Raw genomic sequence first — 25,002 nt, forward strand, 5'->3', positions numbered from 1 at the left:
ATTAAACGTTGTCTGCACGTTTTTTCTCCTTATTTATCTTTTTGCTCGTTTCCCTTAAAATTTCAATAGGAGATTACTGTGTATACAATTTCACTAGAATTTTTGTTCTTTTTACCTTGCTGGACATACCGGCACCGTTTCCTTCTTACTAGCTACGCGTGATCAGACTTGACACAAGCAAAAACCGGTGCACGGGTAGAGAATCAAGGAGCCGTGAGGTTCCCGGGGCAAAACTCTCATCAGAGCTCATACAAAGGGATCATCAAGTGAAGATGAGAACAGAAATCGAGGTTTTACTGGTCAACCAAGTCGGCCAATTGGTTTTTAAAAAATGTAAACTGTAAACCGATAAAAGTACTCCTATTATATTACAAATTTACAATTACCTCTCACAATCTTCCCATGTTATTTTTCTCGTCACCCAAGTATTTATTCAGGACCAACCGGACTGGTTCAGCGTCTCGGGGGCCAAGTTTCGAGATCGCTAGCTCTTGAGTATCTCCAAGGAACTCTTGCCCAAAATCGGCGAGAAAGTGGAGACGGATTTTCATTTTTCGAACTCCTCTTCTGTGAGGTCCGGACTCGTCTCTTCTGAATCGAAAAGTCCCGGTTTGAAGTTTTCTGGAAGAGAGAATCTTCGTGCAGTACATTAATGGAAGTGGTGATGCATCACTGAGGAGTGGGAACGGATCAGACTTGGCAGCTCCAAGAGCGACTTGGGTTCCTTCTCCTGTAAAGCAAGAGAGAAATCAAAAGCTAACACGTCGGAGATCGTACAAGTCCCATACAAGAGTCTCTCCTCCGGTATGTTCAAATTTCCTCGTCCAGGCCTCACTCGATTTCTTTTTTACCGTCTGTTTTCTTTCTTTCTTTAAACTTCTGATCTATTGATTTCATGTTTTGCCAGCTTCAAGATGGAGAGTATAGAGAAAGTGTGGGATTCTGGCCGGAGAGCGAGCAGAAATCTTAGTCGGAGCATCAGTAGAAACATGAGGGAGAGCAATTGGGGCATGGAAGATGTGTTTGTGCGGTCATCACGGTCGCGCCGAAGTGGCAGGGGGTTGGATGATGACGAAGAGGCTCTTCGGTGGGCGGCCTTGGAGAAATTACCAACATATGATCGCTTGAGAACCAGTATATTGAAATCTTACGTCGAGACCGAGACCTCCAAGGATCAATTAATCCATAAGGAAGTAGATGTGCGGAAGCTAAATGTCGATGAGCGACAGGAGTTCATCGAGAGAATTTTCAGAGTTGCAGAAGAAGATAATGAGAAATTTCTAAGAAAATTCAGGGACAGGATTGACAAGTAAGTTAAAATTTTATAATATTTATCTTCCGCTCATTTTCTTTGGCTTCGTCATCCTAATTTCGGCAAGTAATTATCTGTTTCTGTCGTACTCCTTTGCTTCGTTTTGACGGTCTGTTCTCCATTTTTCTAGTACACCGGCGATTATCTTGGTTTTACAGGCTTGTCCTTGTTCTTTCGGTGTCTCTTAAAGTCTGAACGAATTTGAATGGAGTTTCTCTAAAATTTGGTCCTTTGTTTGTCCATTAACGAATTTTATATCCTTAAGTTTTACTGCTTCTGCATTATTACATAAGATGCTAAGATGCTCGTTATAAAATTGGTGATTTAAACTTGAAATAATATATACAACGATTGTTAAAAAATTCAATATTCCATCTCCACTGTCTTCTATTTCAAATTTTTTTTGTCAGATTAGATTTGAATGCTCTCAACATTTTCTACTAAACTATGTATGAATACGGTAATCACGGGTGTTTGCAGCAAAGTCGATGTAATAAAGAATTAAAAAAATTCGAGCGTTTTTTCCTTGAAGTTTGTATGATTTCGAGTTTTGACCGCATTGTCTGAGGGCGGTGACTCAGTTGGGAGGTCTAGCAGTCGATGTAACTCAGTTGAATGGACCGAGTTGACTGTTCGTTTTTGGTCGCAGGGTCGGTATCCAACTTCCGACGGTAGAAGTTCGTTTTGAGCACCTCACGATTGAAGCAAACTGCTATGTTGGAACTAGAGCTCTTCCTACACTTCTCAACACAGCGAGGAATCTCGCAGAATCGGCTCTATCTCTCTTGGGAATTCGTCTGGCGAGGACGACGAAGCTTACCATTCTTAAAGACATCTCTGGGATTATAAAACCTTCAAGGTCCGTCCATGAGTACTATATCGAAAAAGAATTCCGTTGAGAATTTATCCAATTTAATGGAACCGGCAGGAAGAAGCTGCTTTAACCTTGACTAGGGCAAGGAACTTATTTGGTGTCTCAGGAATTTTTTTTTGCCTGGTTGCCAATAATAGTATTTCTTTTCGTCTGCGGGAGCTTCAATTAAAATTCTTTCGAATGAATTTTACTGAACCTTATCATCTTTTTTAAATTTGATTACAGAATGACACTGTTACTGGGGCCTCCGGGATCAGGAAAGACGACTCTGTTGCTGACACTGGCAGGGAAGCTGGATTCGAGCTTGAAGGTAGGTAACCTATCCTTAGTATTGGTTCAAACAATGGTTTTGTGAGCTCGTCCGATCCGTTACTCTTTTACCCAAAAAAATTCTTATATATGGCAATTCGGTTAAAAAAATAAAAAATAAAAAAATTATAAAAATATCTGCAATTTGATATATAATATAAAATATATAATTAGTTAAATATACTAATTATTTTTTAGACATAAACTTAGTATATATGTTGGAGACTTAAGTACCTGTTTTGGTGAGGGAAAAAATCATAAATATAAATTATTTGTTAGATAATATTAAAATTTAATTATACATTAGAGCTGTCATTTGAAAACGCTTAGCACCCAAAACTAAATAAAACCTAATCCACTAAAAACAATATTGACTAGATATGTTAAAAAATATTAAAATTTTTATCAAAAACCTATACTAGATATGTACTCCATCATTTATATTAGATTATTAGTATATGTTATCATTTTTAAATATTTTTTAGTGATAATAATTTAACAATTAAGTTACACTTAACATTGTTGATTATTATACTTAATAATTACTACTACTAATATTTTTTTAATAATTAGATACTTTAATTATTATTGCTACTAAGTATTGATTTATTTATATTTTATTGTTGGAGTATGTCGCAATCATAATAACCAATTAACCATAATATAAATGTAACATATATTAATCAACTAAGTACATATTAAATAACCTACAAATGTTTTCCATATGATATCAGTCACCTTCTCATAATCAAAGAGGCGGACAAACCGAAGATTAGAAAATTAATCAACTATATTGACGAATACTTTAATAATTGATCAATGTAATTAACTAATCTTTCTTAAGTTAAATTTAATAAACCAAATAAAAAATTACATGTGAAGAGGGAGAGCCATGGTGGAGATGGAGGAAGAGGTCCAAGGCATGGCCCGTGCATTAAAGACGGCATATGCAGGGGAATAAGAAGTGGGTCCTACTAGTGTGTAGGAACCGTGGAGTGAGAATTACTATTTTGCCAAATTTTTTTTTTTTTTTGGGGTAAAACCAAGCAATTAATGCAATTGAAACGAGTGACTCGACGAGTTGATAAACGGTGCTCTTATCCATTCAGATATCATGCACTAGGATAAGCTTTGGTTGGTTGAGATGAGTGTGTGATGTGGCAGCCCCCAAACAAGTCTCCTGAACAGTCACATAGGCCCGTTAAAATTCCAAAACGTGTGGGCTATAACGGCCTTGTCAAATGCGTGAGGGTACAACGACACAATTGACTGTTTGTCTAGAGCCTGGATTCTGAGAGCGTCGCTGATGTGGTCCCCTCTGCTGTATCTTTTACTTGGAAACCTGGGTCTGCTGATCATCAGTTGAATGTGATATGAAACAATAAAAATAGGCAGAGTAATTAAACTGGTATTCAGAAATGGTGGAGCCAGAGATGGAAAAAGTGAGAGCGAAGCTTTTCTTTACTGGCTACAGCGACCCTGCCTACGGGAAATACCAGATTTCCCGTCTAAGGCTCAAGACGCGATAAGAAATAAGCCATTGAAAATTCTCATAATCTTAAACTTTGTATAGATATCGTCTCAAGAATTAGGAAAAGATACTGAAACATTTTTGTTCTCTTCTTGCCGAAGGTGTCTCCTTCACAGTCCAGATTTTATTGATTGTATTGGGACGTTTGCTTGATAGGTACAAGGAGAAATAACGTACAACGGTCACCGTTTGAGCGAGTTTGTTCCTCAAAAGACAGCCGCCTACATTAGCCAAAACGATGTCCATATTGGTGAAATAACCGTTAAAGAGACATTAGACTTCTCCGCCAGATGCCAAGGAGTTGGATCCCGATATGGTAAATTTTACTTTTTTTCTTGTTTTGTTGAATTCACTTCTCCGAACTCTGATGTTTATTTTCAGTTCTTTATTTTGAGATTATGTCAAATGATTGGGAATACATCTGTTGCACATGTAGAGCTTCTCACTGAGTTGGCAAGGAGAGAAAAGGACGCGGGAATATTCCCAGAGGCCGAGGTTGATCTGTTTATGAAGGTAGTGAAATTAGATAATTCTTTTTTGGTTCTCTTTTCTCTTTTAACTAGATTCCTGCTGTTTACTGAGGTGTTAGTAATGGCGGCCTTAATTGCTAATCTCTGGTTTGTTAAATATTTTCAGGCTACTGCAATGGAGGGAGTAGAAAGCAGTCTCCAGACGGATTACACACTCAGAGTAAGCTTCCCTTGTCTTGCATTTCTCGTGCTTATGAGCAAAAGTAAATCATGCTTGTAGAAATAGACTTGCATTTTTCGAAGATATAGTATGCATTGAATTCTTTCATGGTGAAAGTAAAGTTAAAGACAGCGGCATTCCAGGAGCTTTGCAGATCTTGAAGCTTCTGGTCCTTTTCCTCCTGTCGAATTGTGGTTGGCTTTAACTTTCCAACGAATCTCTTTTCCTTTTTCCTGTCCGTGAAAGGCTTTTGGATGCTTTTTGGTTAGCATTTTTGAATGACCCGTCTCCTTCATATAAAAAAAAACAAAAAAGTGTAACGTTAGGATAAAGTTACGGCAGGATTGTCTTTAACGAAGAGACCTTAAGTTGCTTTTCTGGACAAGAATAATGGTTCTGGCTTACCCCTCGTGGGGGTCAAGTCGGGCCAGTACCTCTCATCTCAATGAGATCTAACTCCCTACATTAATTACATTTTCTACCAGGAAATTGGAAATAAAGGAAAAACTCAATTGCTTGCATTAATAGTTTCGGTTAATTGGCCCTGATGGCTTATTAAATTTCGATATGGGTAGCTGCTACGGAGTGAACCCTGAAGTCAACTCCCTGCATCAATGATAGTTATACTATTGGGTCGTAGTTGTTCACATTTTAAGTATGAACTCAGTGGTGACTCGTCATCTCTGAAAGTGATAAACGGATATTTGTTTCCACGATAGCTACGAAGTGTTAGAATAACTCGTACCACTTGAGAGTTTAAATGATTAACTGCCCTTCATTTATTGCATAAAAACAAAGTACTTTTCTTTGTTATCCAAAAAATGCGTCAGTTTTATGCTTTTTGCTGGTAGAAATCAAAACTTAACTACTGGATGGTCCATTTTCCTCACAGTAACAATTTCGTACTTATTTTTGGCGGTAAGGTGAATGAAACAAATATTTTTGCTACCATTGAAATTGTTTTTTCTTCTGGCTTGGGTGTGTCTATGACAAAAAGAAGAAAACGATATATATGTTACGGTTTAGCTGATGATGCGTGGTGCATTAATTATGTAGATACTTGGGCTTGACATCTGTAAGGATACGATTGTTGGTAACGACATGATGAGGGGGATTTCTGGAGGGCAGAAGAAGCGAGTCACTACAGGTTGGTCTTCCTGGAGTGATGCCTGACAAGATAATTTTACATTTGCTTTCTAAAATTACTAAAATCTAATTAAACTTGAGGAGATATTTACAGAGGGTCAGTGATCATAGTTACGTAGTCGAGGAGTTTGAATGGGATCTGCTATGGTTCAGTGATGGAAGAAACACTATGGAGGTTGTGGCCGCGAAAATATCAACTCTTAGTGATAGTGTGACTTTTTTATACTGTTCATTGTTTCATAGCAGATCCCAGCTGGTTGAAAGTTTCTTTCATTTTTAAATATCCGTAACTTTAATTGCTCCTTGTTGTTGTGGACGTATGTTCCAAGAGGAAAACAAACACAAACTTTCCTGTATCATCTATAAAACTTCAAACTAAGAGATGGGTGAAAATTGCAGGGGAGATGATAGTAGGTCCTACCAAGACCCTCTTCATGGATGAGATATCAACAGGTCTGGATAGCTCTACAACGTTTCAGATAGTGAAATGTCTTCAACAGATTGTGCACCTCACGGAGGCCACCATTTTCATGTCTCTCCTTCAACCCGCCCCTGAAACATTTGACCTTTTTGACGACATTGTCCTCCTCTCAGAAGGTGAAATAGTCTACCAGGGACCAAGGGAGCATGTTGTCGAGTTCTTTGAGAGCTGTGGATTTGTATGCCCAGAGAGGAAAGGAACTGCTGATTTCTTGCAAGAGGTACATGCTCCCTTGCTCCATATGCGTTTACTAGTTTTTATGTCACGTGTGCTAGTGTCAAAATTTTATGTGGACAATCAGTTAAATATGCACCCAAATAAAACTAACTTTGACTGGGTGGCAGTAAAGATTGGCCTATTGGAGTACAAACTTTCAAAAATGATCTTCTTCTTGCTAGGAACATTTTGAAGGATCAGAATTCTAACAAGCGCTTTCGGTTGTATTTATTCAGGTTACTTCAAGAAAGGATCAAGAGCAGTACTGGAGAGATAAGAGCAAGCCTTACCGCTACATACCAGTTTCCGAATTTGCAGCTCGTTTCAAGAGGTTCCATGTGGGTATGCGTTTGGAGGATGAACTATCTGTTCCCTACGACAAGAGCAAGAGTCACAAAGCTGCTCTTGTGTTCAGCAAGCATGCTGTCCCAACCATGGACCTTCTCAGGGCCACCTTTTCTAAAGAGTGGCTTCTCATCAAGAGAAATTCCTTTGTTTACGTCTTTAAAACTGTACAGGTGATGATTTGAATGTCATGTAAAACTATTTTCAATTTTACTTTGTGGTTTGCTCTTCTCAAGCTCTGTTTCATTCATCCTTCTTCTTTAGTTTAGCTAGTGTCTATATAATATGATGCTTTAGTGTGGTGACCATTTTGGTTGATCTGCTCTTTCATTTTGCTTGACCAGATGATCATAGCAGCTGCAATTGCCTCCACTGTGTTCCTACGAACACGATTACATACAAGGACTGAAGGAGATGGAGCCCTTTACGTCGGGATACTTCTGTTTGCAATGATCTTGAACATGTTCAATGGCTTTGCAGAGCTTTCTTTCACTATCATGAGGCTTCCCGTCTTTTACAAGCAAAGGGATCTTCTCTTTTATCCTGCTTGGGCGTTCACACTCCCGAATTTTCTCCTTAAGATTCCAATTTCACTTCTAGAGGCAGCTGTTTGGGTGGGGATAACATACTACACCGTAGGATTTACCCCTGAAGCTAGCAGGCAATTAATTTTGACTACCTGATCCTTCTATTTTTTTTGCAATTATCTTCTTCGCTCACTTAAATGTGTTTTATGACAAAAACACGTACTGCATTTCTGTTTCAGGTTCTTCAAACATTTATTGGTTATCATCTTGATTCAACAAATGGCTGCTGGACTCTTTAGGCTTATTGCTGGAGTGTGCAGAACAATGATCATTGCCAACACTGGGGGTGCTCTCACTCTTTTGATTGTCTTCATGCTTGGGGGTTTTATCCTGCCTCGAGGTTTTCTACTTCAATCCTTTTCAATATCAACATATAATTGGCTCAATCAGCTCATTACAGAGATCATTTTACGTAACAAGATGGGTAATTTTGATCACAGGAGATATTCCCAATTGGTGGATTTGGGGTTACTGGGCTTCGCCCCTCTCGTATGCATATAATGCACTTGCAGTCAATGAGATGTTAGCTCCAAGGTGGACCAATAAACTGGTGGGCAACCGTGTTTAGTCCCTACTCATTTAATATCAATGTGCCTAATTCAGTGCGAAACATGCCTTTTGTGTAGACTATGAATTAACATGTATTCCTAGCCCTCTGTGGTGCTACTTCTAGATCCTCCGTAATGGGAGATAACTAACTGGAAGTCCACTAAATTTGCAGGCATCTGATGGTGTCACTACGTTAGGTGTTCAAGTGTTGAAGAACTTCAATGTCTTTGCTCATGACTATTGGTTTTGGATTGGAACTGCTGTCCTTTGTGGGTTCATCGTCCTCTTTAATGTCCTTTTCACTGTGGCACTCATGTATCTTAATCGTAAGTACAGCATTATGACTCGGCCAAAAGAGTGACAAACTCCCCCTCTCTTCTCTTAGTTAATAACCATAAATCAAGATTTTAATGCGTTTTTTTATTGTCCAACAGCATTAGGAAAACCACAAGCTGTTATATCTGAAGAAGCGGCAAACCAGTTGGAAGGAAACTTCGATCAATCAAAGGAGGCAAGATCTGGAAAACCACAATCAAGCAGAAGCTCATCTTCACGGTCTTTATCAGCTACGGACAGAAACCATGACCGTAAGAAACCTCTCCCAGTGTTCAGTTTTCATTTCTTTGAATACTCTTAGTTGTCAATTTGATTGGCATCTGTCATTACTGCTTTATCCTTACTAGTTGGCCAGCTAATTGATGTTTCTCATCACTATACATTTTGATGGAGAAGGTCAGATGAGACTAGCAACTTTCCTAGAGATGCTAAACTTAACTCTGCTTCTTGTAGGTGAAATGGCTATCCGTCGAATGAGCAGCCAAGCCAATGGAAATCTTAGTCGCAATGAGTCAGGGCTTGAGGCAGCAGCAGGAGTTGCCCCCAAGAGAGGAATGGTTCTTCCATTCACTCCGCTAGCTATGTCCTTCGATGACGTGAATTACTATGTTGACATGCCCCCGGTATTTTTATTCTTCTAACTGTATCCTTTTCAGTTACCGTCCAATTGAACAATCTATTGGTAGGTTTCTAATGGCCTCTTATTGATTTTATAGGAAATGAGAGGGCAAGGAATCACGGAGGAAAGGCTTCAATTGCTAAAGGGAATCACGGGAGCATTCCGACCTGGTGTACTTACTGCACTAATGGGGGTTAGTGGTGCTGGAAAAACAACCCTTATGGATGTCTTAGCAGGCAGAAAGACAGGGGGTTACGTTGAAGGAGATATTAGAATCTCAGGCTTTCCCAAAGTCCAAGAAACTTTTGCAAGAATCTCAGGGTATTGTGAACAGACTGACATCCATTCTCCTCAGCTCACCGTAAGGGAATCTGTGATCTATTCTGCCTTTCTGCGTCTTCCCAAGGAAGTCAATGATGAAGAAAAAATGGTACGTAAATGAAGTTCTTTCATCTTTTTGTTTTTTTATTTTTTTATTTTTTTTGGGGGGAGGGGGGAGATGGGGTCACGTGAGAATTTCATGATTACCATTTTCTGTAAATTCTTGTGTTGCTTTCAGATATTTGTTGATGAGGTGATGGAGCTAGTGGAGCTTGATAACCTGAAAGATGCAATAGTAGGTCTCCCTGGGGTTACTGGGCTATCAACTGAACAAAGGAAGAGGTTAACAATTGCTGTGGAATTGGTTGCTAATCCTTCAATTATCTTTATGGATGAGCCTACATCGGGTCTAGATGCAAGGGCGGCTGCCATTGTCATGAGAACTGTGCGTAACACTGTGGACACTGGTAGGACAGTTGTATGCACCATACACCAACCCAGTATTGATATCTTTGAAGCTTTTGATGAGGTATTAACATTGCAATCAGTAATTATATTGGTGGCTTTGTTATTCGTGTTTCTGGCCTTCACTTGTTTTGCCAGTATTCAAGTTAACTAAATATTAATTTGACTTGAAAATATTTGTTGCATTTTTACTCAATAATTGGTTTTTTGCTCCAGCTGCTTCTGATGAAGAGAGGAGGGCAGGTCATATACTCCGGACCTTTGGGCAGGAACTCTCACAAAGTTATTGAATATTTTGAGGTATGATATTCTTTTTTCCATTTCCATCGTTAGTCTGTTTGGCTGATGGTACAGATGATACTTATTTGCATGAGCACTTTATTCAGACTCTTAACTTGCATCAATATATTACTCCAGACCATTCCAGGTGTCCCTAAAATCAAAGAAATGTATAATCCAGCAACATGGATGCTTGAAGTTAGTTCAATTGCTGCTGAAGTCAGACTAGGAATGGATTTTGCTGAGTATTACCTGTCATCACCTTTATACCAGTAAGTATAGCATTAGTCGTGGCATTTTAACCATTGCCATCTCCCAACTGAAATCACTGAAAACTTTCTTGATAACGGCCTATTGACAATCTGGTGTACTGAAACAAACTAAGCTTGTGGCCTGAAGTGAAATATGTCCCTTATAAAAATTGGCTTCCGGTTTATTCCTCTTAATAATCTTTCCTATTGGCGAGAGTAAAAAACCCGAGAGAATCACCCATTTCTTAATTCTTGTTTCTTTGTTTTTTTTTTTGTTTTTTATGGAATAAAAGTGACATATTAAATTTTCTGCGACTCTTCAGGAGAAATAAAGCATTGGTTAAAGAGCTGAGCACACCCCCTCCTGGGGCAAAAGATCTTTATTTTCCTACACAATACTCTCAGCCTATATTTGGCCAGTTCAAATCCTGTCTTTGGAAGCAATGGTTGACTTATTGGAGAAGCCCTGACTACAATCTTGTTAGATACTTCTTCACCTTAGTTGCTGCCCTGATGCTTGGTACGATCTTCTGGAAGGTTGGTGAGAAAAGGTAAGGCTCTTCCCTATCCCCAATAGTTTGTTCTAAAAAGCTGCTGGTTAAGCATCTTCTAAATCTATATAACAAATATTAATGTTTGCTGTGATCCATGTTCATATGATGTTTGCTGTAGGGAAAATGCAAATGACTTGACCATCATTATTGGGGCGATGTATTCTTCTGTCCTGTTTGTGGGTATCAACAACTGCTCCACGGTGCAACCAGTTGTTGCAGTTGAAAGAACTGTATTCTATCGAGAAAGAGCAGCTGGGATGTACTCAGCATTGCCTTATGCCCTTGCTCAGGTAAGATGCATTCCTTTGCATGTTAAGGCAACAGGCTGTGGAGAAGAATTTACTCAAGCTTCTCACACTTTCTTCTATTTTCAGCATGCAATTAGTATATTGGATTAATGTGAAATTGTGTGGCTATAAGTGAGCATGGTAGGATTGAACTGTTTTAGCAATGCATTGTAACGAAACCATTGTTCATGCAGGTCTTGATAGAAATACCATATGTGCTCGTCCAGACCGTGTACTATACAGTAGTGGTGTATGCAATGGTTAGCTTTACCTGGACGGCGCCAAAGTTCTTTTGGTTCTTCTTTATTACCTTTTTCACATTTCTCTATTTTACCTATTACGGAATGATGACTGTGTCCATCACGCCAAATCACCAAATTGCTGCCATCTTTGCTGCTGCTTTCTATTCGTTGTTCAACCTCTTCTCTGGCTTTTTCATCCCCAGACCAGTAAGTCTACCCACTATCATTGTTATATAAAGTTCTAAGACTAATTAAAAGATGAATACTTGGAGAGTCGAGAACAGTTCTAGAATACTGATACATTTGATCTTCGAATTGCAGAAAATTCCCAAATGGTGGGTTTGGTACTACTGGATTTGCCCTGTGGCTTGGACAGTCTACGGGCTGATTGTTTCCCAATATAGTGATGTAGAGGCTTTTATCAAGGTGCCGGGTGAGAGAGACCAGCGAATCAATCTCTATGTGCAAGACCACTATGGCTATCGCAGTGATTTCATGGGCCCAGTTGCTGCAGTTTTGGTGGGTTTCACTGTGTTCTTCGCCTTCCTGTATGCATACTGTATTAGAGTACTAAATTTCCAGAACAGATAAGCGAGGGGAACATCTTGTGGCGAAGCCACTTTTTGTCTAAATTGAATCTGTAAATAATTGTCGTTTGATGAAGCTGTCCGAATGATGGTAGTCGAGTAGGATAATGGAGCATTTTTCTGGAAGTAAGACTTATGGATAGCTGGGTGGGATGGCCATGGGGCTGTATGTAATTTTTTTGACTATGTGTTAAAGAGATGTCCCTTTTTTTTATTTTATTTTTTCCCAAGTTTAAAATTGAAGTAAATTTCAGATAAACAAGAAAATTAGTGTCAGTAAGCAGCTTCTTTTTGTCTTTCCGTCGATGATAAACAGACTATGCCATGTGTGTGTAGGCCTCTAATTGACTGGAAATTAAAATTAGTTGATGAACATTTCCATAAGCAGTAATCAACCAGTGTAGTCAATTTTCCAGTAAGCAGTACTGAAGAGCAGTGGTCAGTGTCCTATTTAGTTACCGTCTCAGGATTTAATGTATCAAGTTATACGGTATTCTATCGCCAAAAACAATTTACCGACTTCAAGCATTATACGGCATTAAGTTTCTATTTTCTCATCTAAAGGAATTCCATGTTGCTAAGATCTATGTTTTTTTTATATATATATAGAATTTACTATATCAATTTCTTTAAAAAGGTAATTTCAAAGAAAATATATCATATGCTAGAGAGTCAATTCTAGGAATGTCATCTTGAAGATAATGTACAATCCACAAAAGACTACATTAACGTTAATGAGGGACACGACTTTGTAGTCAAGCGGGCTAATAGTTGGAGTTGTGTTTCTGTTGTGCATTATCTTTCCACCATTCAAAATAAATTCAGCCCTATGGTTGTAAAATGTATTTTTCTTGGCTACTCAAAAAGAAAACAAAAAAAAAAAAGGAAATGTTTGTTATTCTCATTCTATGAGAAAACCTTTATTTTAGCCAACATCCCCTTCAATGAAAAAAGTCTTTATTGCAAGTGTATTTTTCCAATCTTATCCATTTGAAAGATAAAATTCACTTTTCAAAGACTTTTTGCATACATGATAGAGATAATGGGTACGGGTCAGTCGAAGTGGGATTGTAGTTTGGGGGGGGGGGGGGGGGGATGGAGAGGGCTGAGGAGGGGGGATCGTGAATAGGGTTATCCGGGGGTGTAGGGATCGTGAACAGGGTTAGCCGGGGGCGCAGGGATCGAATTTGCAGATGATGTGCCTGTAGCCGAGAGGGACACAGATGAACACCAGTGAGAGAGTGTGTCAGATGAGGGGCGGTCAAGATAAGAATGAAGTGAAGTGAAGGGAAAAATAGACTCAACAAATTTAACATGACGCGACACATAAAGACGATATATAGTGGGATCAAGACATAGATATGCACTTTGAGTAGTAGAATACCCTAAGAAAACACACGGAGAAAAACGAGGAGTGAGTTTGTGAGAAAAGTATGGCCGGAGCCATGGATAACAAAGACAACCAAAACTGTGTAGTTTACAATAGTTAGGAGGATTGCTAAAAAGTTTGGCATAAGGTGAAAGAAGACTTAGTGTAGATGTGGGAAGCTGGTTGATGAGATAGACAACAATGGAGAAAGCATATGAAAAGTAAGAAAGAGGTATAGAGGCATGCGAAAGAAGCGACAAACCTATTTCTATAATGTGACGATGTTGTCGTTCAGAATACCTATTGTGTTCAGGTGTATGAGGAGGAGACGTAAGATGAGAGATACCATTGGACGCCAAAAAAGACGACATTGATTTATATTCTCCCCCATTATCAGAGTAGAGTGTCTTAATCCGTTTACCAAAGAAATTTTCAACTATAGATTTAAATCAAATAAAGGTATCAAGTACGTGTGATTTTTGTTTGAGAGGATAAAACCAAATATACTTTGTAAAATGATCCACAAAAATGACATAATACTTGAAATTATCAATAGAATAAATTGGAGAAGTCCAGACATCGAAAAATATAATATCAAGAGGGGAAGAAGAGACAAGTGTGGAATGGAAAAAAGGTAATTTGTGACTCTTATTGCACTGACAAGAATTGCAAGTAAAATTAAAATTTAAAGAATGAGACAAGTCTAACTAAAAAGTAGACATGATATTACGTAAAATCTGAGATGATGGACGACCTAGACGATGATGCCAAGCAGACGAAGTGGTCTTGACACTAGAGATAGCAATTATTGGTGGAGACTGGACTGGGGACGATGGCCATTCATACACACCATCCTTAGTTCAACCCTGCAAAAGTGTTACCCCTGTACAAAAATCCTTCACACGAAAAAAAGTGGTAAAAATTCATTGGAAGAATGATTAGTTTGAAAAAATTGAGAAATAGAAATAAGATTCTTTTGCATGGTGGGAACACAAAGAACATTATTTAATAAAAATGTACAAGAGGGTGTAGAGAGAGAGAGGTTTGTAACCAATGTGAGTAATAGGAAGACCCGTGCCATCACCAATCATAATGTCGTCAGTTCCATCATAAGGCGTATGAAGAGAGAGACTACTCAAGTCGGTAGTGACATGGTGTGATGCTCCACTATCTAGTAGCCAAGGAGAACCAGTAGAAGCGGTGGTGGTTGCAAGATGAGAACGTGGTTGCCATGATGTCATAGGACGATGTTGCCAATGAGAGGTGGTGCAAGGAGCTTGGGGAGGTGGCAGAGACTGTTGCATGTGGCGAAAGACAGGACACTGTGGAACAATGTGTCCTTTTTCCCGGCACAACTGACAACGGCCGAGATAAGGTCGAGGTTGAGACCGACCATCCAGAGTGCTATATTGTGGAGATCGGAGGTAGTACCTGGTTGTGAGTGTGATGAGGGTGCCCCTTGCTGTCGATGATTGCGATTATCGGTCCTACCGGAATTGGACCGAGCACTGGCAGGATTTGCAGAAGCTAGAAACGAAGAGGAGTGAGCTTGTTGACCACGTAACGAGACTTCTTTGTTGATGAGTTTTTCATGCAGCTCATTAAAATAAATGGGCGTGTCAGGGTTATGTAGATGCTGACATGGCTAAAGACATTGTTACGATTGAGAAACTTAAGTTATGTGCAACTTCAGTTGGACTTCTCTCTGAGGATAGAAAAGTTTTCGCAGTTGTAAAGGAGATATAAATGATGAATTAGTCTCCAAGTGGGAGATTGTTAAGTTGTTCCTAATTAACGCCTTACGCCGATTTGGTACGTGTGTCGATATTCATAGTAAGGTCACCGTGAGGGTTGGGGGGGGGGTTGTACAGCCCCCGCCATATCCACAATATATTGATTGTTGTTTCATTAAGGGTAGTTTGGAGATTTTACACTTTTAATTCAGTTGCCCTAATTTTTTCTTTATATTTGGGGGTGCCGATATTAGGGTTTTATCATCCGAAGAACATCATAAGTTGCAGCCCGAGAGGTTAAAGAAAAACACTTGTAAGTTTGTGCGATTTTTCTTGTAAACTATTTCATCTTCATAGTGGATTACTGGAGCGGCGGAAGACATAACGTAGTCTCACCTTGAGGCGAACCTATATAAATCTTGTCGTTTATTTTTCGTATTTTTTTTCCTTTCTTTCACGATTATTATTATTGCTCTCGTTAGTTTAAAATTAGGGCATCTAATTTCTAACGCAAGTAGTTGAGACAATCTTTACCAATGGATAAGCTAGTAAAAAACTCCTTTAAGGGAGTTTTGAGTTACATGACATATTTAATGCAAATTATTACTAACTTTAATATTTGTTACCATCAAAATTATCTCCATAGGTTTCTAAAGACCAATGTTATGTGTATGGTTGGTGATGTCCTTCACAGAGTGAAATTCTTGTTGGCTAATTCTTACAAATGGTATAATTCAAATACGAGTTTAAAATTCATTTCAGATATTGCTCGAGGTTTGTCACTGTCCAGGACAGGATTTCATTCTGGGTACTATACCGAGTACTGAAAATCTAATAGACGTGAGTGGCATCAACATTACGAGAGTATTTAGAGGTATAAAGCAGTATAAGATAATGAAGGATATTCAAAAAGTCAGATTGGGGTGTCTTGACAATTGTTCTGTTTTTTGGTAGACGAATATATTGACTCATCTAAGATGGTCACTGATCTGTTCTGGGTAATACCTACCTATAGAAGAAACTGGTCATATGGAAAGTCGTATAGCAAGACTTTTATCATGTTAGTGGACCGAAGAGCATTCGAATTTTTAATAGAGATTTAGACATTAGGTGTTTTGTTTGATGAAGACTTTCCACCTTACTTTTGTCCCTAATGCATACACAGTGAAACGTTTTAATGTAAGCCTGACAACTGCAGGACCAAGTTCCCTGGAGCTGTGAGCCTGTGATCCTGTGTGCTTCTTTGAATTTTTTTGTATGTTAGTTTTTTCCCCTTCTGATCATTAATAGTGGGTTTGATTCAGTCCAGTCAAGAGTCAAGAATAATTTTTTATCCAAAAATTTAAATGTCAAGTTGTATCACTTAATCAGTTAGGAATCACGCACAACCAAAAACAATCGATAATATCTCTGAGGATTCCTATTTAAACAGAACCACTACGGATCTATAGTGGCAGCAGTTGGAGCCTCTCATCTTGTGGTTCTCCTCTTTTTCTCTTTCTATTCATGAAGATCCCCACAACCCTATTTTTGCTCTTCCTCTTCTTTGTACTCGGCCTTCCTAACTTTGCTCGTACCCAACAGCTTATTGCTTGCCTGTCATCGGGTGAAGTGACAAATTTCACCACGGATCACAGTGGTAGTGGCCGCCGCCTCTTTCTGCTGTCCATCCAGAACCTAAGATTTACAAAACCACACATCAACAAGCCAATTGCAGTGATTTTTCCCGAAAACGTAGAGCAAGTAGCGACTGCAATCCGGTGTGCCAGGCAAGGCTCATGGACTATACGATTAAGGAGTGGTGGCCACAGCTTTGAGGGCTTGTCATCCCACGCAGATACCCCTTTTGTCATCGTAGACATGATGAACATGAACAGAATCTCGATCGACTTGGAATCAGAGACAGCTTGGGTGGAAGGCGGGGCGACCATCGGTGAAGTATACTACGCAATCGCTACATCAAGCAAGAATTATGGGTTTCCGGCTGGGATGTGTTCCACAGTGGGCATTGGTGGGCATATCAGCGGGGGAGGGTATGGCGCACTCGTGAGAAAGTATGGACTTGCATCTGATAACGTGGTGGACGCCATCCTCATTGACGCAGAGGGTCGTGCGTTGGATCGCAAAGCCATGGGGGAGGATGCCTTTTGGGCCATCCGTGGCGGTGGAGGCGGTAATTTTGGCGTCGTTGTGAACTGGAAAGTCCGGTTGGTGAGAGTACCCGAAAGAGTGACTGCCCTCCGCATCATGAGCAGTGGCAATACCAGCGAGATGGCTAAATTATGGCATAAGTGGCAGTTGGTAGCCTCAACTTTGGAGGACGACTTCTTCTTACAAGCGTTAGTCCTTGCCGCAAGAAACCAACCTGAAACTACAATTTGGATGCTCTTCATGGGTTTATACCTCGGCCCAAAAAATTCTGCTCTTGCCTCTATAAACTCGGCTTTTCCAGAATTAAAAGCCAGCTCGAACCATTGCGAGGAAATGTTCTGGGCTGAGGCCATGATCTCCCTCCGGGGAGATCCGCAGGTGCAGACCGTGGAAGACCTGAAGAACAGACTCTCGTTCAGGAAGACATTCTCCAAGGCCAAATCAGATTTTATTGAGGTCCCCATATCGTTATCTGCACTCGAAGGAGCTCTGGAGTTGGTTGCCAAGCAACAGCAACTAGCTATCCTGCTGGACCCTTACGGCGGGGTCATGCGTATGATAGAGAGTGACGCCAGCCCATTTCCCTTCCGAGCTGGTACCCTTTACGGTATCGAGTATTTTGTGGATTGGAGCGAAGAAGAAGATGGAAACAGCCAAGAATACATTGAATGGATGCGGAGACTTTACGAATACATGGCGCATTTCGCGATGAAAACGCCAAGGGGTGCTTACGTTAATAACGTGGACCTTGACCTTGGAGTAACGAACCGGCCGAGCCAGAGGAGGGAATGCTCTGATAATTTAGCACAAGTAACTTTGACTTGGGGCGAGAAGAACACTACAGGGAACTACTCTGACGCTGTGGAAGAAGCTCGGGAATGGGGAGAGAAGTATTTCATGGGTAACTACGATCGATTAGTTCGCGCCAAGACGTTGATTGATCCGAGCGATGTGTTTAGGCACCCGCAGAGCATTCCTCCTCTCAACCTCATCTATTAACATCGTTTCTAGAAAATGTGAAGCTGCGTGGACTAAGAGAAGTGAAATAAAATGTTCACGATCACAGGTCAACAGGGGAACTAGTGAATTTTTCTAGAGAAGTATGGACAAACGTATTGTAAATTAGCATGAAAACCATCTTTTTAAAAAAATAAAAAAAAATCAGGCCGGCTATTGATGACGACCTATCAACTGATTTTGTCAAATCAAGTATTGGACCTAATCCTATTCTGTCTTTCAAAATAGACGTTTCTGAAAGAGTAAAGAAATGAGGGGGCCAAACCTAGACGATTTGTAGCTGGGATTCTAAGTAAAACCACGACATATTTTAATAACCTTTATGCTATTTGAAAACTTGTCATTAGTTTTAATTTCTCTTCTCGACTGAAACGTCGATGTAAGGTTTGAGTTTGAAGTTAAATCCATTATTGGAATTTTTTACCATTTTAATAGTATGTGATAGATTGCTTCATCAGAATTTACAAACATGGAAATATACTTTCAAGGCACAGATCAATAGAGCAATGCTAACTGCACTTACAAGTTAGAAAAAATATTTTTATTTGTGACATGAAAGCAGTCCTACTAATAGAAGCTCGAGGTAGAGAGGAAGCGATCCAACCCTCCCTTTTTTATTATTTTTTGTTTACTCAAAGAGAAGGGAGGCAGTACAGGGTGCTCTCTCTCTCTTTCTCTCATGAGTTCCTCAAGCACTCGGAGAGGGGATCGGTGAAGAGGTTTCTATATGGACAGTGTTGACATGGGAAGGGAGGGTGGTATCTAGGCCGGCTATGCCTGCTTGGCCGGCCATGGACAAATAGAATGTAAGAAGTCGTGAAGTCAGAAACCAGCCGATTGATGCTGTCTTACTGTTTTGGAAGACGAATGCTCAAATAGAATGTAAGTAGTCATGAAGTCAGAAACCAATTCATATGAAGTCAGAAACCGGCCAATTGATGCTGTCTTACTGTTTTGGAAGACGAATGCTTTTCTTTCTCCATAAGAGGCAATTTTAATTATCACTTTGGAAAGATTTTGGCTGGTCAATAACATTATGAATGGTCCTTTTTTTAGGTTTTTAGATTTCCTTTCCCTTTCATTTCCCATAATTTTTTCTCGTTTCAGTACTGATTGTCAGAACAAGGGTTTGAATTATACCTAAAGGAAAACATTGATGAATAAAGAATCATTGGAGTGAAGCTAAATTGATTGGATGTGATCCTTCCAAATGAGAATTAATTAAACCATTTTGCAATTACATGCATAGAACCTTGACAAAACCAATTTTTTTAGTAAACCATCAAGAATGTTTCAACTTATAAGGCTTAGTTTATTTTGGTCTTATTTCGAGTCCACTTTTTGGATACACAATTGGTTGATGGGTCTAAATCATATTTTGTCAATCTGCACGATGACTCTACCAAAAAATAATCATTTTTTTTAATTTAAAGTTTAAAATTATCATATGAATAAATTAAAGTATGTACTTTCTATTTGACCAAAGAAAAGGTTTGCAATTTCAATGGGTTTAGATCTCTCTTGGAGTGTTTTGTTATTGGCCAATTTGACTATGATATTTTCTTATCCATTTTATATGAACAAGGGTGTTTCATTACCTGATAACTAGATAAATAGGTTGATAAAAAATTTTAAATTTAATATATAAAATTATGATAAAGAGTATAAAATGACATAAAAATAAAAATTATGTAGAAATATTAATTAAACATATAACTTAATTATATTTAATTGAGCATTTCTAATTTAAGTTATCCTATATATAAAAAATTCTTTTAAAAATATATGTGGAGGAATCTAAAATTATAACATTATCCTTCTTTTTAATCAAGAACTAAGTAAACAACTAATCGGATACGAAATAGTGTTTGCTAATGATTATTCCATTTAATAAATGTATAGTGCAGTAAATCCTCACATGGCCAAAGGTTTTGTTTCTTGATTTTTTTAATTTGTTGAGAATAATGGTACATGGGTAATCGGGTAAAACTGTCATATCTCTCTCTCTCTCTCTCTCTCTCTCTCTCTCTCTCTCTCTCTCTCTCTCTCTCTCTCTCTCTCTCTCTCTCTCTCTCTCTCTCTCTCTATATATATATATATATATATATATATATATATATATCACACACACATATATATGGATGATCCAATACGGAAAGTCATTTGGTGTGAAATATATGTTGAGCTAGTGTTTCGCACCAAATATCTTATCGCATTGGATCAACCCTATGTATATATATATATATATATCTTGATAACAAAGCAAAAAATATAATTTCATTATACAACAAAGGGTTTAAACAACCCCAAAGTTACAACTAATAGTCTAATTACAATAGAGAGATCCTAATCTATTTAAATCTCTGATATCTAATTCAAATCCAACTCTAACATATCTATCCAAATTAGTGGACAAGCCCGACTTTTTGTACATGAACTATCAAATTTGATCTATTACACATCTGGACTAGCAAATGGTAAAATTTGATCTATTACACATTAGCCCGACTTTAGACATTATACTCTCTCATTTTTTTGTTCTTTCATACATTGAAATTTTGCATTAGGGACAATATAAATATAAGGAAAAACAGGTCCAAAGCCCAAATTAAGGACCTTTGACCCCTTAATATAATACTACAAACGATAAAATTTTGTTCATCGATTCCATATATTTTAACCAATAAACTTTCTTGTGAGACCTAGTTTTAGTACTTCTATTAACTGTTCTTTTGCTAGTAGATATTTGAAAGAGAATTTAGTACTTCATTCAAGAAACTTAAGAATTTCATAAGGGAAGACAAGCAAGATCCTCTAGCTGAAGGGATTTTCCAAAATTTATGTCTAACTAACATTAATAAAAATTCCCATGATCTTTATAGAGGTATTTTATTTTAATTGATAATTATGATATATGTATTTTATTTATATTTGACTATATATATGGAAATTTTTATTTGGTAAAAATATTGTTAATTTTAAGATAACTAGATTTTACTTTACTAAGTAATATTTAGCTTGCCTCTTGAAATAAAATTTCTAGTTCCCCTTGCAAGCACGCCCCACCTAATAGAATTTTTTTGGCTCCATCACTGATGACTAGAATTTTGCTCGACAAGCAGATATGGTTCCTTAATTGTTATTATTGAATTTATGAAAAAGAGAGAAAATTTAATGACTTAGGGGGGTCAGTCAACATGACTCAGGATATGATCTTCATGCGCATTACTCAGTTCATATCCTGAAGTCATTAGGGAGCGCCAAACTTCATGTCATGTACATGATCATCCATGACTCAAGAGATCATGTCCCAAGAGTAAACGGCGGAAAGTGCTTTCTGCCGGATTTTGAGAATCAAAGTACATGAACTCCTATTTATAATAGAGGAAACTAATAGAGTCCAAATTACAATTAAACTACCCTTGTCCTAATTAGGCCCAAACCCTAACACTTAAATATAAGTCCTAGCATAATTAAATAACTCAACATAAATAGAAGACTAACATAACTAAAACACATTTAAAGTGAAACTCTTCTGTGAGATTTCCTTCCATAATAAGTGTGGCTCTGTAAAACTTTTTATTGTGAGAGTCATGTAAGACTTCCATATTTGCTCTTCAACACTCCCTCTCAAGATAGAGTTTATAACTTCAGCTTGCAATGAAAAGGATTTTTGGTCTTCAATTTTATTTTGCTGAAAAAAAAATCTTCACAAATACAATTCTTCATAGATGCAAAAACTTCGTCTTTTGTGCTTTCCTTTTCTTGAATATTTTGGTCACATAAAAATTACCATAACATATGGAATAAAATACCTCTTTCTTACACTTCTTCTACTTTTGTGCTCCCCCTTTCTTGAATATTTTGGTCACATAAAAATTACCACAACATATGGAATAAAATACATATTTCTTGTAATTTTTCTACTTCTCCCCTCAACGTAGGAGGTAATGAAAGTGATCCCAGCTTGAACCAAATAACATATATATAGTAATAAGCTCCTCCATCACGGTGTCCCAACGCAGAGCTAGGTAGTTCCATCCACCTAGGTGGTTCCATCCTCCACTGATGGGTTGGGTACTTGGTTTTTCGCACTTAACTGACCGGTCTTTTGGGTTGTATTGGCTAGGCGTTTGACATGGTATCAAAGTTGGGCACCACGTTCCGCATTCGAATCTCGGGTGAAGCATTAGGGAACGGAAACTGTGGGTGTCAGAGTTGGGTGGTTCCGTCCACCACTGATGGGTTAGGTACTTGGTTTTCCGCACTTAACAGACCAATATTTTGGGTTGTATTGGCTAGGCGTTTGACACCAGGCACTGATTCTCAAAGGTAGAAATAGGTGATAAAACATAAGTCGAAACCAAACTCAAAGGATTTCAAACAAATATAGTGATAATAATTACTAAAGTGGGTAATGCTTGTCATTCATAAGACGGTGATAAAAGACCCACTGATACATATAAAAAGTCTCAATGGCCTTAAAAACAGCCATATATATATATATATATATATATATATATATGTATATATATAATGGTAAACCAACCGAAGTAACACACAAGAGGTTGGTCCAAAGGGGTATGTGAGAGTCAATTAAAGGATGATAAGAGAAAGACTGCCAAACAACCAATGGGTAATGGGTAAAGAGGAAGATAAGATGCTGAGGCCACCATGTGCTTTATTTTTCAAATAAATTCAAATGCAGCATCAGACAAACCAATGCTAACAATAATCAGCAAATAATGAATCCAAGGCAAGCAAACGAGGAGTTCTTCTTAAGAAATAATGTCTCAATCAAAGAGACACAACAACAACAGTAGAATTGGGCCAATGCCCAAATAACATGTATCAAATTTGTAGTAGTATAACAATAGATAATGTGTAAATAATGAAAGTCTTTAAGAGTAATAAGAACACATGAAATAATTAGCAGCGAGTCCATCAATAAATAAGGAAGTTGCACCAAATAGTATGTTGGAACCGAGTAATAATCCAAGATAATAATCCAACCAGAGATAGAGAACTGAGTCGAACCGAGTCAAATACTAGACTAATATAACTGAATCATAGAAGAAATATGTATAGAACTCAGGACCCGAACACTTATAACCGAGGCAGAAAATAAGTGGGTTGAGTAGGTTGACTCGGACCTGAGTTGACTCACTGAATTGACCCAAACCGAGTTGGTCCGAGTTAACTCGGTAGACTGGTGCGGAAGCAGTAAGCTTGGGTCAGCAAAAACCATTGCCAGGTGAACTCGGGTGGGTCCGGTCCGAGACTCGGGTAGAGCCAGTGCTGGTTTAATTTTTCCTAACTTAGGAAAAATGAAATCCGTATTCGTCTTCTTCGTCGACACTGAATAGATGAATCCAGAGTTTGATGAATCAACGTCTGCTACAACCAGAGTGTAATCGGGGATGGGAACAGAGAACAACAAAAATCCAGTAAGTGTCTCTTCTTCCCCAAAGAGCACTAGTTTCTGAACAGCACAACGACGAACTAGCAAGATCAAACTCCTATTGTCGATGCCTCGAAAGAGATTCAAAAACACCGAAAGTGTCATCTTCTCCAACAATGGCAATAGGACTATGATTTTCGGCAGAGATAGCTCAATAACAATCTAGCAGAGGCAGCAACGAGCAAAGGATCAGAAATAGTAGGTTGGATACCAAGTAACAGAGCAGGTTTATGAAAGTTTGTCAGTCATAACTGGTAAGATCAAATAACTAGGCAAAAATAGAGTTTTCGGTGGAGAAAATAATCCAGTTAGCCGAAACAAAACACGGACTCAGTAGAGTCGTCCCGCAACACTGGTTTAATTTTTTCTAACTTAGGAAAAATTAAATTGGCAATCATCTTCCTCCCCGCGATAGCAAGTCGTCTTCCCCTCTTCCGAACAAAGCGGAACAACAGCAAACCAAAGGGAGAGATAGTCGCGGTGCCAACTCAGGCAAATGTTTTCGGAAAAGGAAATCAGTAGCTCCTTAAACAAATTACTAGCAGATAGACATCTTCGTATTCTCGAAGCATTGCTGGTGATTACTTGATTGTCAAGGATAGCAATGAACAACAAAACTCCAACAAGATGACAAGAGGAATTTTCGAAACCAACAGCGGGTTGTGATCAACAACTTCCAAAAATAGAACATCCGGCAGATTAACTCGGCGGAACCAAAAGAGAGACCACGACCGAACCAGAGATTCTCAGAAAAGCAACAACAAAATAAAATTTTTGAAATAAAGCAATCCATCCGCAATAAGAATACAAGAGCAAATCTTGGGTTGGCTCGGATGAGAGGAAATACCAATCAAACGTTAGCAGATAAGACCAGGCTGGATCATTGGGTATTGAATATGATCAATATGGAAGACTTTCTAAAAGAATTCCAAAAATTAAAAACACACAGTAGCAGATTGTAACAGACACGTCCAGCAGATTGTAAAAGACACGTCCAGACAACAATGAACCAAAGTTGGCAATCAAAGGAGTTTCTAAAAAATCAATAATAAGATCAAGATCAAGTTTTCGGAATAGAGTTTCTTCCTCAATGGTGCTTCCAAACATAGCGATGAACCTCTCTTCTCTGTGGAGGAAATAATCCAGCAAGATAATCAGCAACTTCCGTCAGTGATGAACCAGAAACTCCCGAAAATAGAATAGTGAGGCAGCAGTAAACCAAATAGAGAAGAAGATGATTCTCAGAATAAAACTTCGTCAATATATAATATACAATATTAAAAGCTCAGT

General features: G+C 38.5%; 2 protein-coding genes across 2 annotated transcripts; both read left to right on the top strand.

The window, feature by feature from the left end:
- The first annotated feature begins 482 nt into the window (after positions 1-482).
- On the top strand, positions 483-12,195 carry LOC137941308 (ABC transporter G family member 42-like). The gene is made up of 24 exons (XM_068786658.1): positions 483-804; positions 908-1,309; positions 1,962-2,171; positions 2,412-2,496; positions 4,183-4,342; positions 4,463-4,539; positions 4,663-4,716; positions 5,773-5,863; positions 6,262-6,563; positions 6,796-7,077; positions 7,249-7,565; positions 7,671-7,831; positions 7,932-8,041; positions 8,213-8,366; positions 8,475-8,627; positions 8,830-8,999; positions 9,093-9,425; positions 9,555-9,845; positions 9,998-10,081; positions 10,199-10,332; positions 10,635-10,862; positions 10,984-11,155; positions 11,347-11,601; positions 11,716-12,195. Exons 2-24 carry the CDS (start codon positions 915-917, stop codon positions 11,983-11,985), a joined length of 4,488 nt encoding a protein of 1,495 aa, XP_068642759.1. The 5' UTR covers positions 483-804; positions 908-914; the 3' UTR covers positions 11,986-12,195.
- Positions 12,196-16,589: 4,394 nt separating this feature from the next.
- On the top strand, positions 16,590-18,233 carry LOC137940751 (reticuline oxidase-like). The gene has a single exon (XM_068785883.1). It carries the CDS (start codon positions 16,590-16,592, stop codon positions 18,231-18,233), a length of 1,644 nt encoding a protein of 547 aa, XP_068641984.1.
- Positions 18,234-25,002: the final 6,769 nt, after the last annotated feature.

Source organism: Aristolochia californica, unplaced genomic scaffold (genome assembly GCF_029961685.1).
Source record: "Aristolochia californica isolate CCGP_79_NKW_82.1479 unplaced genomic scaffold, dmAriCali1.0.hap1 SCAF_9, whole genome shotgun sequence".
NCBI lineage: Eukaryota > Viridiplantae > Streptophyta > Magnoliopsida > Piperales > Aristolochiaceae > Aristolochia > Aristolochia californica.